Source organism: Conger conger, chromosome 4 (assembly GCF_963514075.1).
Source record: "Conger conger chromosome 4, fConCon1.1, whole genome shotgun sequence".
Taxonomy (NCBI): Eukaryota; Metazoa; Chordata; class Actinopteri; order Anguilliformes; family Congridae; genus Conger; species Conger conger.
This window is the reverse complement of record NC_083763.1, coordinates 9,486,059-9,503,499: the sequence shown is the minus strand read 5'-3', so window position 1 is coordinate 9,503,499 and position 17,441 is coordinate 9,486,059. Positions and strand designations below refer to the sequence as shown.

The 17,441-nt window shown below is 46.5% G+C and overlaps 1 protein-coding gene across 1 annotated transcript in view; it reads left to right on the top strand.

Annotated features, from left to right (window-relative positions):
* Positions 1 to 17,441, top strand: part of ncanb (neurocan b) — a 131,912-nt gene that overhangs the window by 48,487 nt on the left and 65,984 nt on the right. The window contains exons 4-7 of the mRNA XM_061237793.1: positions 7,043 to 7,217; positions 8,392 to 8,519; positions 10,054 to 10,347; positions 11,230 to 12,093. Coding sequence (XP_061093777.1) covers positions 7,043 to 7,217; positions 8,392 to 8,519; positions 10,054 to 10,347; positions 11,230 to 12,093 — 1,461 coding nt within the window. The remainder of the gene's footprint in view (positions 1 to 7,042; positions 7,218 to 8,391; positions 8,520 to 10,053; positions 10,348 to 11,229; positions 12,094 to 17,441) is intronic.

Below are 17,441 nucleotides of genomic sequence, written 5' to 3'. Positions count from 1 at the left end.
ATGTTAATAAACGGATTATGAACAGCTACAAAATTATTTACTTAAATTTAGTGCAACATTAATGCGCATTGGTGAATGTCACTGTGCTATTAAATATGAGGCCATTGTTGCCAAATTGAATGTATCTGTTAATTATTTATAATGTGGTTATTAAGGCTCTATTAAACATTTATCAGAAGGGGGCACTGTGAAATGTTACCGGGTTTTAAACTGCGCCGGGCACCAGAGGGGGGTGATTACAGCTCAAAGTGCTGCTGGTCTTCTGAGGAGATTATTTCATCGGAGACATCACAGTAATTACCATACTGAGGCCACTGCGAAGATGAATCTCACCGGTAGCGTTCCAGGTCACCGGCTGCGTTTAATCATCACCAAACTCAAAGTTACCTTTAAAGTATGCAGTGTGCACTAACGGGGCCCTGAGGGACGGTGTGTGCACTCTCCTCATTCAGGCTGCAATCTTGACAGACAGGTGTATTCACACACACACACACACACACTTATACACACACACACACACACACACCCGCACGCACGCACACACACACACACACACACACACACACACACACACCCGCACGCACGCACACACACACACAAGCTCTCTCACACCCACACACACACACACGCACGCACGCACGCACACACACACACACACAAGCTCTCTCACACCCACACACACACACACACACAAGCTCTCACACACACACACACACACACACACACGCATGTACACACCCACACACACACTCTCTCACACACACACACACGCATGTACACACCTACAAATGCGCACACACCTGCCCACAAATGGGAGCTCTCACATGTGCAAGCAACACACACACATATACATGCACACACCAACAGATACCCACTCACACACACATATACATGCACACACCAACAGATACCCACTCACACACACATATACATGCACACACCAACAGATACCCACTCACACACTTGCACACACAAATAAAAACATGCACAACACCCATACACGTACACATGTACACACACATACACACACATGCACACATATACATACAAATAAACATACACAACACCCACACACATACACACATACACACAAACAGATGCACAACACCCACACACATACACACATACACACAAATAAACAGATGCACAACACCCACACACATACACATATACACGCAAATAAATACATGCACAACATCCGCACATGTACGCACACACGCACACACACACACACACGGGTAGGCACACACAAACACACACACACAGATGTGTACGCACACACACACACAGGTTTTCAGACACACAGGAGTGCGGTTTTGCCTTTCTTCTCCTCCTGTCTCTGTGTTGTTCTTTTTAAGTGTCAGAGCGAGTCTCCTCTGCAGTGCACACGGTGACTCTTTCTCTCCAACCCCATCCATTTGTCACTGGTGGAGACACAGACACAGGGCTGTATTCCTTTCTGCATTCATCCGTCTCAAGCTCCCTTCAGCAAAGATTTCACCACCTCTCGGCTCTACATCAATGAAAACCGTCCTGTCGTTTTAATTTGTATATCCTGTAGTTTCACCAGCTGCATCACCGACCGAGAATCAAGATGGGAGGAAAGATTACTTAAAGTCATCTTGTAAGAAAATAACATTCTCTACGTTATATAGCTACGCTCTTTACACTCTACCTGGCAGCATATTGTACCCCATTTAGGGCTGCGAGACACATCTTTGTCTCTGAGATGTCGCGAGAGAATTAGAGAATAGTCTACTCCAAATCCATTCATTTCTGCAGGGTAATATTTATGTGGTTTTCATGAAGCATTATCAGAACACATAACTCCATTCGGCTATGTGTGTGTGTGCAGCGGAAGCCCTCCACTTTGCTGAAGAGACTCAGTCCCCAAGCACAGCCAATCGATTAACGCGCCATGAAAACCCTTCTTCAGAAAAAAAAAAACATTACTCATTTGTCTGAAAGTGATCTCCAGGGCTTAGCCTTAATTGGACGACACGGTTCACTGCATACGCCGCAGTTATCGATACGCTTTCCGCAAGTCCTTAATTCATTAATGAACAAGTATTGATACTGGTGGATAATATCAATATCATATTAATTAAAGGGAATATGGCGCGCTAATTGGCATTTCTATATTTTCTGATGAAATTCCCTTTTTTTATCCTGTACCACTCGTATTGAGTGGTCACTTGTCTGTATCTTTCCAATTAAAGCTCAGACATTGATACCCCCTGACAGCTCCTCAGAGGGATGTCTGGCGGACTGGTGTTGGAAGTGGTGAAATAAAAAACGTACACGCGGGGCGACGTTTATACACAACGTATGCGCGCATCTACATTGATACAGCAGGAGCGGGGTCATCCCTATGTTCCCACAGCCCTATGTTCCCACATTTTTAAGATTTAATTTTTTTTCAAAATTAAATGTTTATTATTGATCGTGTAAACTGAACTTTATATATTTAGATGTCAAAATAGTCCTGAAAGGACAGCACTTGCAGATGCCTGTTCCTGGCACATAAAAGGTTGAAAAGTACTGATGTAGAGCCCTTTCCAGTTTTAAGTGAACTGCATAAATAGTGTATTTTTTTTTTCTTATTTCGCTTGTTTGCTTGTTCATTAAAAACTTATAGATAATTGAACGTGTACTGTGTCTAAATTGCACAAACATACACTGGATATCTTCAGGTCCCATGCAAGCAGCCTGCTGAGTGTGAAGTCAACTGAACATAGAGCTGTGGGAACATAGGGCTGTGGGAACATAGACACGCTCCCGCAGAAGCGCCCTCCATTAGCATTTAGAGGGCAGCGGCTAAGCCCGGGCCAAACCCAGCGAGCTTTGGGCACAGAACATGGTCGCTCGTGATGGGATGCCCGGGCCATCACTGGGCACACACGGGGAACCATTTAAAGGTTACCAATTAACCCAGATAGCAGGGCCTGGCTGCTGCGTGGCGGTTACGGCCTCGGCATGCTAATTCCGCGCTGGATCCGGGCCTGGTTCCGAGCCTGAGGCCCAACTGCTTTGAGTCGGCGGCGCTTTCCGCTGAAACGCGGCCTACTCGGGCTCAGCGGGTTACAGCACATACTGGGAGCGACGCGGGAATAATTCTCATCTCATCCCGTCTTTGAGCGGCGGATATTGCGGCTAAATGTTCGTTTAAAGAGAATCTCCAAGCCAGTCATTTCGCGTAGAAGGTTTTGCGTCGGGCTCGAAACGAGTCCGCCTAAGCCCCGACGTGTTTACGGCCCGGCCCGGAACCAGCCAGACGGGCTCTGGCCAAGCCAAGCCCGAACCCGATGGAGCCCAATGACTGAATAGCAAGCCAGCAACACCATTCAGCACAATAGAAACAGTGCAATGCTTCCCACAGGACAGCTGCTAGTGTATGCGTTCACTATCACGGCATACCTTCAGGCTCCGTTATGTTTGGGCCAGGATGCAGACCTCTACCTTCTAGTCATTCATGATAATGCCCCGTTAAACTGAAAAAATGGTTAATACTGTACATATATAATGGCTTACAGTAGCCATATTTTTTGGTATATCCCAATAAAATATTATTATTATTATTATTATTATTATTATTATTATTACTATAACAAAATGAAATGTCAGGAAAATAGCATCGCTATCTCAGTTGATTCCAGTAGAATTCTCCCTTGTGGGTTTCAGTAAAACGGGACACTTATCCCCATTTTAAGCATGAGGTATAGCAGGGATACCACTGCAATGCCGGTCGGTGCATAATCCCAGTCCTTTGAGGAGGGAGTTGGAGAAACAGTGAGACTCGCAGCGGGGAGAAGTAGGGCCCATGAAAGGGATGGCCTCATCCTGCAGCCCTTTGAAGTGGAGGGTTTTGCGGGGGAAGCGAGGTGGGCATTTGGGGTGTGGGTGATTCTCCACCTCAGACGCACTGAATGAAGAGGAGATCTCATTTTCTCCCCCTCGCCCAAAGCGGAATTGCTTCAAATTGGTCCGAAGCCTGAAGGGTTCTCTGTCATTCTTCTGTAGAAAGCTACCGGATATATATATATAAAAAAAGAAAAAAACGAGCGCTTTTAAATTCATATTCCTGCCTCCCCGTCCGCTTACTTTCATCTGGTTGTTTCCCCGCAGTTCAGAAGTGTGTACTGGGGGTGACTTTCGTCACGGTCGGGCTGGTCTAAGAGGCCTCTTGGCAGACGTATTGGACCGGCACTTCAAAAGTAATATCCCTTTTGGCGCTCCACACAGTGGGGTGGAGACGCATCTGTTCCTGGGTCAGAGGTCACACACTGGCGCGCCCATTTCATTAAGGTTTTCTGCGTCATGCTGCTGTCAGACTACAACCCAGGCTTTTTAGAATGAATGGACTTCATTTCCCATCATGCAGAGAAAAAAAAAAAAAGTCAGTTAATTTGCAGGTATTGAATAGTCGCTGATCGGTGTCTGACCACAGTAAAGTAAAACTGCCAAGATATTTGGTAGGCACTGTACGGTGGCTGTCGCTGATCGCTGACTGATCACAGCAGAATAACAAGGCTGAAAAACCGGCAGACCCAGTAGCAGTCAAAGACGCCGTACTGGGAACAGCTGCGAGGAGAAGCTGCAGTCGGGGTGTGATGCCAGGATGTGATTGTGTATTTTTAGACACTCAAAATGGAGGGCAGTAAGTCCCTCTTCCTTCCCTTCTGTTTTAATTGCAAGAAGATGAAGCTACGGTACAGTTACATAGAATTATTCTCCTAATACAAATAACGGACCTAATAGCCTCATAAAAAACACTTCAAAAGGAAAAAATAAGTATTTTAAATAATCCATCTTCCATCTTCTGTATTTCATTGTTTTTCATTATTGTTTTATATAACGGACGTTTTGGAGTCAAGGTGGAAACTAACTAATCAATCGTCGGGCAAGATATTGAAATAACAGTTCACTAATGTTTTGCCAAATAAACGACGCCTAACTACGTCAGGTGTTCTTGAATTCGCCTTATGTGAACTGCAACAGTAACAAACCCTCAGCGTCATAGAGTGCAGTGGGCTAAGCGAAGTTGTTGCCCAGGTTACCATGTCGCCAGTGCATGACGTTAAATACTACGTGTAGAATACCATGATCCACTTAGTTGCCATCCATGTAATTTTCCTTGAAAAGCAATGGAACGTTCTGTGAAAACGCGAGTTCACCGGAGTTCGTTGGTGTCATATTCCTCCCATTTCTATCAGACATCGAGCTGGAACAGGGCTCCTAAAGAGTGAGAAAAATCGAGTGAGCAATTGTTTTAAAAAACGGAGTGAAAAAATAACGCTATAATCAATTCACTTGTAACAATCCACTTGGCAAATTATCTGAGATGTAAGGCACTCAAAACGGGAGCGCAGAAGTTTATTTAATATGGGCGAGGATATGCACCGCGAAACAATCAAAATTGTTTTGTTAGCAGCCGCACTTGCCTGTTTACGAAGATGCATATTTTTTTTTACTTTCGTACCGCTGTGTTTTGATGCCTTGAATCTCCAATTATCTAACAAGTATATTTTTACAGTTTAATGTGTTGTTTTCTACCCCGGTTCTTGTTATATTTTTTATATCTATTTGCTAGCTAGTAAGCAAAAGTCCACAGAATGTGCCTGAAGCCAAATTTAAACATAAATGGTAGCTTTAAAATCTGTAGTGCATCCTATTCTGTGTACCTATCTGACAGAACTCTTTCTGGGTATCTCAGTATCTGGAATATATAGGGCAGTAGCTCCTGATAATTTACTTTTTTGGCGCTCTGAGAAAACAGTGTTTATGATCAGTTAAGACATACAAATAGCCGCATTTGTCACACTGCACAACTACTAGAAAAACACCAGGGATTTTCTGGGTCAGAGCTGGTAATAAAAATATCGCTGCATTTGTGCTGCTATGCTCCCATTCACATTAGCCGCATGCATGTAACCATTAAGAGGACATGGAAGGATCATTCTGCTTCAATGCGAAAAAGGGGAATTTATATTTAGCTGAAATTCAATATTTTAAATTGTGACACAGTTTCTTTCATGTCCTCTACACTCTCATAAAAAAAGGGTTATTTGGCTTGTCTCCACAGATGAACCCTTTTGAGCTCACTTCAGCTGCAGTGATGGAACCCTCTATCATGACTGTGAAATGTGAAAGCTCCCATTCCCGGCCAAATAACTATTTTGCCTGACAAAGAACCCTTGAGCTCGATAGGGTTCTTCTATGGAATCAAAGGGTTCCAATTGGAACCTTTTTTCTGAGAGTGTAAATAAACTATCCTCGTGTGCCGTATCCTCGTATTAACTCCTTGCTTTTGGTACAACACGGTACAGTTACACATATGTTTGTTTCCATATATACGCTGTTTCACTACTTCATGTCTGTACACACACTGTAAAGACATGGGTCCAATAGGAATTCTGTGATTCCATGGAAGAACCCTATCTAGTTAAAGGAGTTTTAGAGTTTGGTTGGAATTTATATAGCACCTTTATCCAAAGTGCCAATTGATGCTTCTCATTCAGCCATTCATACACACACTCGCGCAACAACGGCGATTGGCTGCCATGCAAGGCACCAACCAGCTCATCAAGAGCAATTTGGAGTTGCTCAAGGACACTTTGACACACCCAGGGCGGGATCGAACCGGCAACCCTCTGACTGCCTGACTGCTCTTACCTCCTGAGCCAATGTGTATGACCGAGGGTTCCATAAAGAACTACTCTTTTGGTTCACATGTGTCATGTCCTGTCTTCAGGTGTGGTGTTACATACAGAGAGTGTGTGTTTGTGGTGGTGACAGAGAGTGTGTGTTTGACTCTGTTGGTTCACGCCCATGTTCTCCGCCCAGGTGTGGTGGGTTATAGAGAGTGTGTGTTTGTGGTGAGTTACTGAGAGTGTGTGTTTGTGGTGGGTTATAGAGAGTGTGTGCTTGTGGTGAGTTACTGAGAGTGTGTGTTTGTGGTGGATTATAGAGAGTGTGTGTTTGTGGTGGGTTATAGAGAGTGTGTGTTTGACTCTGTTGGTTGACGCCCATGTTCTCCACCCAGGTGTGGTGTTCCACTACCGCGCTCCGCACGACCGCTACGCCCTGTCCTTCGGGGACGCCGAGCGGGTCTGCCTGGAGAACTCCGCGCACATCGCCACACCCGCCCAGCTCCAGGCCACGTTCGACGACGGCTACGACAACTGCGATGCTGGGTGGCTCTCCGACCAGACAGTCAGGTGAGGAAGGAGAACGGGACAGTAACCGTACCTCCGTAAGCGGAATCAGGCCACACGCCATCTTGTGCCAAGGGGTAATCAGACCGCAAGCCAATCACTGGCTCTCTTAATGAAGAACCTGCTTCACTTTCTGGAAATAATAAGACACCTGCACTAAGCAAGGGTAGGCAGCCGTGGGTGGTGTGCTGGTCTTTGTTGCAACTCGGCACTTAATTGACCAATTACAGCAGTCCATTACACAGTTAACCAAACAGAAATGAGCGGACCCCTGTGGCTCCCCAGGTCCTGAACTGTCCTGGCGGGTGTGAGCGCACCTTCGCGATGAACAGAGATATCTATCCCGTGAGGCCCAGAACATCTGAGCAGGTGTAGTCTTCTGGCTTGACACCGGTGAAATGGGAACTTTCAAGGTTTGCAGTATGTGAACACTGACAATCCCTAACGCGCTCAGTGTGCCTTAGGAGCAGGCAGGTCGGTGATTGTGCGTGGGGTATGGTCGAACCGTGTAGTCTGCTGAGTTCCCCCCCGCCCCTGGTCTCCCCCCCCCCCCCCCCCCCCCCTTTCAGGAACAGCCATTTCTTTTTCTTCCTCTGTCTGAGCTCAGCCTAGAACAGCCTCTCTCTCTCACCTGGGATGCCTTTAATTGGGTTGTATCCAGAGCAACCTGGCAGCCCTTCACTGCTGATGGAAACTAAAGCTGCACTGTAGAAAGCGGAGATGCCACAACCTGGGAGATCATGGGATTTTTTTTCACGGCAATTTAATGAACTGGGTAGAGCATTTAATGCTGCCTATGAAACTGAGACCTCCCTTTTGAGTTCCTGCACCTGTGTGCGTTGCGCATGCAGAAATCTTTCTTCAGCCTTTGAGGTGCAGGATTTATGGAATGTTTTAGTTCAGTCTTCTAGAACTCCATTGCTCTCAATTACCGGCACTGATTGTGACATCAGCATTAGAATGTTCTCTTTCAAGAACGTTCCAAGCACACATTTGTGATGTCGCACCTCGAAGGGTTAACCCCGCTCTGCAGCTGTGACTCTCCGTCTGTTTAACAACGTTATTTGAGTCAAGGTTCTCCGGAGTAAATTTTACAGTCGGGGCTGGATGGAGTGCTCTTTGTCTCCAGCTGCGCGATTGGAAGGAATGTCCTGATTTCATTGGCTCATCTCCGCAGGTACCCAATCCAGTTGCCAAGGCCTGGTTGCTATGGAGACAGAGAGGACTCACCTGGTGTGAGGAACTACGGCAACAGGGCCCCCGATGAGCTGTTTGATGTCTACTGCTTCGCTCAGAAACTGCAAGGTAGGCTCCTGCCATTAGGGTCTCACGGAGGGCCTGAGTTTTGTACTGCTAGGGGGAAATTACAAAGCTAGGAGAATAGAGGAAAAGCCCAGTGCCTTGTTCCTGTTGCAATTGCATTTCTCATCTAATACCCATATTTCACCTAAATTACCATGTCACGTATTCTAATTTCAAATGGAGCCTTAAGAAACAGAACGGCATTTTAGATTCGTTTTGTTTTTTTCAAAACAGAATTAGTTTCGCTGCAATATAATCAAAACAATTCCGAGGTTGCTCTGGAAAAAAAACGTAAACATAGAAAAGAAAATACACAGTTATCGCGTACCGTGTGGAAAACAGCACTGGAAAATCAGATTGGAAGTCCGCTTTTATTGGACCTCCAAGCTGGAACGCTAGCGTCTACTTCTTCTGATATTTTAATTAGTTCTCCGTGTCATATGCTGAAAAAGACAACGACCCCCCCCCCTTGTCACAGAGTGCCAGTCGGGTTCACCTGTGAACAGGTGAGAAAAGGAACGAGACCACGCACTGGGACCTGGAAGCCTTACTTGAGCCTACTAATGGGGTCACCAGGGAGAGCAGCGGGAAAATGGCAGGACATAAATCTGGAAACGCTATTAAAAGAAGAAAGATTATCAGAGGAAAGTAAGACTGAGGCTCACAACAGAGGAACGTCTCCCTGTAGGCAGGCTGGTCTCACAGCAAAGTGCCGTCAAATCTACAAAAAAAAAACAAAACAAAACCCCCATAATACAGGCCTGATTTTCACTGCCTGAGGACTGGATGTGTACGCACACATTAATGAGGCTGTGGGTAACAGGCACAGTCACAGATGGCTGTGAGTTGGGCTGGGTCGTTGCTGTCTGTGCTCCTTTACTCATTGGCGTCTGAGGTTTTTATGAAAAAATGTATTTAACCTTTATTCATACACTCATGCCCATTTACGTCAACACCTGCATGTCTTTGGGTTGTGGGATTGTGGGAAAGGCCCTGGTCTGACCCCGGTACCTTGCGGTGAGGCGGCAGTGCTGTCCACCATGCCATTCTAGCACTGAAAGGACATTAGGCCTGTTAGGCAGAGGGATACCCTTCACCCCTTTGAGTTCTTTATGGAACCATCATAGGAGTAAAGTATGAAGTCTCCCAGAGAAATAATTATTTTGCCCGACTAACTAGAAAGGGTTATCCTATGGAATCACAGGGCTCCTTTTGGAGTGTGTTCCCAGCATCACGCCCCACTTCTTACTGCCCCTTTCACCAACCGTCTGTCCCTTGCTTTGCTGACCTCTCTCTCTCCCTCTCCCTCCCATTCGCTCTGTCTCCCTCTCTTTTTCTCTCCCCCTCTCCCTACCCCTCTCTCTCCCTGTCTCCCCCCGCCTCTCCCTCTTTCTCTCCCTCTCCCTCTCTCTCTCCCACTCTCCCTCTCTCTCTCCCTCTCTCTCCCTCTCTCCCTCTCTCTCTCTCTCTCCCTCTCTCTCCCTCTCTCCCTCTGCCTCCCTCTCTCTCTCTCTGTCCCTCACTCTCCCCCCCCCAGGCGAGGTGTTCCACGCCACCCTCCCGGAGAAGCTGAGCCTGGCCACGGCCTCCACGCACTGCCACTCCCTGGGGGGCCAGCTGTCCACGGTGGGGCAGCTGTACCTGGCCTGGCAGGCGGGGCTGGACCGCTGTGACCCGGGCTGGCTGGCCGACGGCAGCGTGCGCTACCCCATCACGGAGCCCCGCCGGAACTGCGGCGGGGACGAGCCGGGCGTGCGCACCCTCTACCACAACCCCAACCGCACCGGCTTCCCCGACACCACGGCCCTGTTCGACGCCTACTGCTTCAGAGGTACCACGGCGACCGCGCCCGTCGCTCACGTACGGCCAGGTCTGCGGGGGTTTGGACAGTGATACTGTTTGAAAGGGCTGGAGTTCCTGCACCAGTGGTCTCCAACCCTGGTCCTGGAGAGCTACTGGGGTCTGCTGGTTTTTGTTTTCACCTGAGAGTCGGCACCCTGTTGAGACCCAGGTGCCCGGGTGAGGTGCGTGAACTGTGTAATCAACTGCTCTTATTGGTTAATTAAATGCAGAGTAACAACGGAGACCAGCAGACCCTGTCGCTCTCCCAGACCGGGGTTGGAGATCGCTGTCCTACACGGTGCACTCAATGTAGATGTACGCAGTCTCAAATTGAAGCTGACAGTTTGCAGTCTCGCAACAACACTTTAATCTGAGGATGTTTACATCCGTATGGAGTGAAGTGTGTAGGATTTACAAAATTTAGCTATTGTCCAAATACTTATGGACCTCACTGTAGCTAGTTGGGTGTATGACATATGTGGATTAATAATTAATATCTTCGTAAAAATCGCTCACTGTTCTCTGGGACCCCCGCAGGATCGCTTCTGAAATTCTTTGAATATTTAATTTCTAATAATGGGTTGAAAATGTTAAGCGCTTAATTTAATATTCAGAAATAATTAGAATGAATTTTATGTGTTTTACTAAAATATGTTCATGGAACGGAAAGCGAAACCAATAAACCGGTGTTGAATTCATCTAATCTCGGAAAAATAAACAAGCAAGCAAAACTAAGTCGTGTTTACCTGATAATATGCATAATTCATAACTTCACCCGCAAAGATGACATTAATATTTTAAGACAGTGTGAATACATGGGGAATCAGTAAACAAAAAGGTAATTAATGTCACATCACCATCTGTACTGCAGGAAAACAGGCAGCGAATCAGAGGACGGAAGCCGTGGGACTCCTCCAGACCAAGGGCCCTGGAGCCAATAGCACAGACCCGGGCCTCGTCTCCAACGACGACACAGACCAGCCCGCCCCCCAGCCGTCCACCTGGACGGGATTGGTGGACCTGGACAAGGAAGGGATCAACTCCATCGTGGGTCTGGAGTCGTCGGAGATCTCGGAGGAGCACGTGGTGATCCACCTCCGGCCCGACGAGGCCTCCGCTCGCTGGGGCGAGCCGCGGAAACCGGGCTACGCCGGGCTCCAGGAGGCCGCCGGCCCCAAGATCACCACCATGATGAGCCTCTCCTCCCTGGAGAACCTGGAGGCCCAGGGCGGCTCCGCCAAGGAGGAGGAGACGGAGGAGGAGGAGGAGGAGGACGCGGAGGGACGCACGGGGTCCTCCTCCTCTCTGCCCTCCGCCCTCTCCTCTCCCACCCAGCAGGCTCACACCAGCAACGGCATCCTCTCCAACCTGGTCAACTCCATCATGAGGCCCTGGAGGTACCTCACCGGGGCCGAGGCGGAGGGCGCGGCTACCCCGACCGGCCCCCCCGGCAAGAGCCTGGTGGGGCGGCAGGGGCCGGCGGGGTCGGGGAAGGGACTTTCGGGTGGAGGAAAGACGGCGGGAAGCAACAGGAGCACCGACAACGACATCATGGAGAACTTTGACGCGGAGGCTTCGCGGAGGTCGTCCGACGGAGGTCCGGATCGGGACATCCCGGAGCAACAGAGAGAGGTCTTTCAGGAAACTGGGGGCAGCGACCCAACTCAGCCCAGCATGATGAATCCCAACCAGCCGACCCACCCACCCACTTCTCTTCACACGGACTCTTCTGAAGGTAAGACCAATTTGCTGGTTATTGAGTTGTATCGCGCCCGCGTACTAAATATATCCACGACCGCTCGGCTGCTGGGATTGCGCGAGCGCTCTTTCCAAAATTTTGTTGCTTCTGGGTTCTCTAAGCAGGTGTTGAAAATTTATTTGCCATCTGACTTCGCCGTATTTTGTGTTAATTAAAAAGAAGGCCGTGTTTGCGAATGTTACGAGCGCGAGCCGGGAGACGCTTCACGAGCGGAGGCTGAGCCCAGACTCAGCTGTTCTTTTACGGCCTCCGTGTTTGCAGAGCCCCACCAGGCCTGAGCGAGGCTGCTGTGAGCGGTCCTGACAGGGTCCTCAAACGAGGCCCGCATCATTTCAATGCATTTCTGCTTTCCCGGGTCTGGACCGCGGATTGGTTTTGACATCTGCTGGGGGGCGCTTTCTCGCCGAAAAAGCTTGCGCCCGGAAACGTGAAAAAAAAAACTAAAAACGACAGTGCTGTTTACGTTCCAGACGATGGAGAGGGTCGGGTGAGCTTTGGACGTTTCGAGAGAGAGAGAGAGAGAGAGAGACAGAGAGAGAGACAGACAGAGAGAGCCAGGTTGGATAGGGGCCGCTCGTTTATCTGAGATCAGGTGGGGGAAGGCTGGCGGAGCACAGCGGGAAGCGGCTTGCGCGACTGAGACGGTCGGTGGAGAAATGTAGGTTGAGTCTAAGCCACTGCTGCGTCTCCAGGGAAAGCGGCTGAGGGAGGGGAGGTGGGGGTGGATTTGACAGAGGTCACTGTATCGGGAATGTCTCCTTGTCAGCTCCACAGCTTCAAATTAGAGTCAATACCTGCGATTTCTCCACTGTCGCGAAGGAGCCCAGAGAGCCGGGTTCCCTCATCCGGTCCAGCGCCTCGCCTCCGCACCCCAGAAACAGAAACGGGGGGGGGGGGGCGGTTGGCGGGTGAGAATTTAACACTGAAATCCCGCGGCTGATGGCGAGGTTTTGAAAAATGGTTTTCGGTTATAATTTAATAAGTGTTGACCTTTTCCATCCTCGAGGCTTCATTAATGCGCTTATCCTTCTTGGACCGAATTCAGCCCGGGGGTGTTAATGTTTAACACCAGGTGAAAAATCTAGCTTTAGTCGACATGTATTATTCAAGCCCGCTACCAATTAATTCCGCTCTTCATAGTCATTGCCAGGGCCCCAGTGTTCTGAGTCACTCTCAATTAGGACTCCGGCGTCTGAATGTAGACCGGCTATCGCCACGGCGACCAGCTGTTGACGGAGAGACGGAGGATGAAAAGGAGAGGAGCGTTCTTTTGAAGCCGTTTCGCTGGAAACCCGTTCGGCGGATGTTCTCTTTTTAGCCACCGTCACTTGACAGAAAGCCATTATTGAATTCAGGCGGCTATTCCCTGCATCTCGTGGAGACCGCGCCATCATTTTCTGTCATTTGTATGGGGGGGGGGGGGGGGGGGGTTTGATTGGAGAGAAGCAACGGAACACTTTCAGTGAAATATTCCCGGGAGATTTACATGCTACGTCTGAATCGTTACACCTGGACGGCTCACAGAAAGTGGGGAAGTGTAACGTTTTCCTTGCAACCCTAAGAATTGGTCTTTTTTCGCTGCCCTTAATATGTTGTAGATGTGTCTTACTGTAAATGCAGGCACGCTCATTGTTTCAAAACATGTACCGTACCTGCCACACCTTTTTTCCCCAGTTTATTATTTCATAAATCTTAATAAATCCTACAGTGCTGCTGATTTTGCAGTCTAATGCGTCCCAAGGGAAATTCTCAGAAGCCTTTTGCTTTCTAACACCTGGTGTCCTGCCAGTTGAGTAGCCATGCTCTTACCGAGCCTAGTGCCTCCATTCAAATATTCTACCTTATATCCCTTATAAATAAGAATTCTTAAGTATCCAGCCTGGTTAAATAAAGGTTATAATAATAACACCACACACCTTTTGAACAAATAAAGCTTACAATAGCTTTATTTGTTTCCTTCTTTTTGGCACCTTCAGCGGGCAAAATTAATCAAAATGATTACAAAGACCTTCCACTCAGTAAAATTCAGCTGCATCTCTCTTTGTGGAGGTGTAAAATCTATTTACTTCACAGAAACCTAAGCTTTAAAATTAGGGGCAGGCCTTTTATCCAGCAGGTTATGAGCCCACTGTGTTTGCAGCCTCTCATGTGAGCTGACAGGCCTTTCGATGTGCAAGCCACCACTTAACGGGTATACGCTGTATGGGGCTAGGAACACACCTGCCATTTCCACAACAATTAGCAGGCAAGGCCCAGTTATGGAAATAGCTGCTATATTTGCCATTATAAAGATGAGCGATGAGACTTCCCCCCTCAGAATTGCCCCTAAAACGACCCTGTGTCCTATAAAAAGGCAAATAGCAATTAATCACTGTGATGACTGGTGGCAGCCCACATACTGAAGTTTACTCTAGCCCTACTTCCACGAGGAAGTTCACAACAATATGTTTTTGTCATTAAAACACACCACTCGTGTATGCTGTAGTAGTACAGTATAAAAGCCCAGTGAACATTTTTACATTTTTGGGGTGAAAATATCTCGACATTCAGATGAAAAGCTGGCCACATTTGGTTGAAAGGTGAACGTCTTCCAGCTGACCAGGACAATGCCAGGCTGCCTTCGGGTTAAACCTGAGCTGTGTTGGGCTATATATACACCCCGTCTGTGCAAGTCAAAACATCTCTCAACCCAGATTCCCACCCCTCCAGATGTCTAGAATACAGGCTTTGTTCACTGGGAATGTGCCCCGGGTCTGTATACATGAAGCATCTCAGATTTGGCGAGCTGGGTTCCTCTGTCCATATCCTAACCCTATTGGCTAAAAGCCAAACCCGATCCTATAGCAGCACTCTTGCTTCATGAATACAGTCCCGGGAAGCTGGGTTTTTACCAGCAGTCATCAGGTCCACCGCACCTGTTCGCTCTCGCAAGCCAGTTTGCCCATTAATTTTCAACAATATAGGCACAGAGATGTGCTTTATGTAATGCTGAGTGGTAATAAAACACGTTATAGGATGTAATAAAATTAAAATGAGTCGAGTTCCTTATTTAACAGTTGACTGTCCAAGGAACAGCTGCCAGCCTCACTACATTATTAATAATAACCATGCAGGTGCATAAATACTTTAATACATTTTTAGCCAATAATTTATATGGATGGCCCTTCAAAAGCCATATATAACTTATTCATAATGGTATATAATATCTATAACCTCAAAAAATAAAGTCGCACGCAGCATAGGGCAGTGGTGGTGCAGGGTGTGCTGGTTTTTGTTGTTACTCAGCACTTAATTGATCAATTAAAGCAATTAATTATCCAGTTTACTGACCTCAGCTGGTTTCTTGGGTCTGAATTGGTTGCTGATATTAAGTCGAAAAACAAAAACCAGCACACCCTGCGGCTCTCCGGGAGGGCTATCTGAGATTATTGACATAAGTATTCATGAGTGTTGATGTAATGCTTATTAAGTTTTCAAATGGCTTTCATGAACAACCATTTTGACCAGTTTCGTGTTCTTATATATACTCATATACGTATATATGTATAGCAGTATGCATACACTATCTCTGGCTTTGTTCAGTCAGCTCCAACTTACATATGCTCAGCAAAAATACAAAGTGCTTTCAAATAATGCAGCCAAAATACAATTTGTCCTGCATTATCTGCAGTATTTTTGAGTAGGTAAAATTTATGAGCTCTGTTTCTTCAGAATTCCCTAAGCTGTGTGTTTTTTTTTTCAAATGCTATCAGATCCATGGATACAGCATGCACACAGTATTTTCTGGATTTTAGATGTTTGCTTTACAATGTTAAAAATAGACCTCTTTCTAAGAGAGTATTTAATGGAGCTTTGCCTAAAGATCAAAATCTGCCTATTGGCTTTCGTTTGAGATAGAGGTTCTGCTGTGAATGCTCATGGAAATAGCGAAATACTTCTCCCTGTTTGCTAATTATAATAATAGTTCATTTTATGGGATCGGAATTTCCTTTATCAAAGTTTTCTAACTGGATGACCATCTATATTTAATATGAAAATGTTTTAACATGTTAGATTATTATGCAGTTATAAATGCTTAATACATTATTAATTGGCCCCAATAACTGGCAATAACTGCATTGTTAGTTTGCTTGAACAATGCAAAAACAATGAAGACCACAGATTCCTGATTTGGAGTGAAATTGATAGTTAATTAACTGTCGATCAGACCTGGGCCAATTTTTGCTCTGAAATCATTTTCAATGCTTTAACATGAGCCTCTTTTATCTGAGGTCGCTCGGTACTGTGAATTCGGTCTGATTGTAAAAGTGCAAACCCCACCAATCTGGCATTCCAGGCTGGCTCAATCAAGGCTTGAAAAGTATTTGAAAGTTGAAATAGTTTCAGAGACTGTAGATTCATAGACTAATGAGACTATCCTGAGTGCGTCATATACACTAACTGTGCAATCAGATGGTAGGGGAGCGCATAACAAATGTTCTTTTCTCCTAATCACGAGAAAACAGCATTTGTTATGTGGAGATCACAAGATAAATAAGTTGTCATCTCAAGATAACGGGACCAAAGAATGAATATTGCATGGCCTCTACGGACTCCTGTAAGCGCCGGGCTGAAACATCAGCAATGTGTCTAGAAAACTAAATAGCCAATTGTTAACTCTAACAGGAGAGTTAAGGCGTCATATAACCAAAAAATGAGTTATACTGTATGCTCACTTATTTAGACCAATCATTGTGTTTTGGTGTGTGTTGATTGGAACGCATCAGTGACTGATTTAAAGGTACAATAGATAAGATTTTTGTGTTAAAACATTCTTACAAGACCATTGTAAATCCCTTCCTACCATTGAAAAAGGCTCACAGGCATGTTGACTCACCTCTGCCTGTGTTTATCGTCCTAAAATTTGGGTTTCAAAATATACAGTTGACGGCCTGACACTCTGTACCAAAAACATTGTATCACTGTACAATAATTCAACCTCATTGGTTGAAAATTGGTTCTAATTGGCACAGCCAATGGTGTTTCAACGTCAGCACGTTTACAGAGAAGGGGGAGGGATAAAGAGTGTTGTGGTTTGAAGGTCTTGGTTGCTGCTATTCCTCTCTGACTGTTAGAAGTCCAACATTACCTATTGTACCTTTAAACTGTAGCTCAAACATTTTGTTGATCATGAGGCCTTACTCTCATCACAAGTTTTTAAACTCAATGAATCATCATGCAGATGCACTGTAATCTGTGTGACCAGAAATTTGAGCCATCGCACTGAATACATTCTTACTGCCTGTAACATTCAGCCACGTTAACAAAACAGTATATGTGTGGCA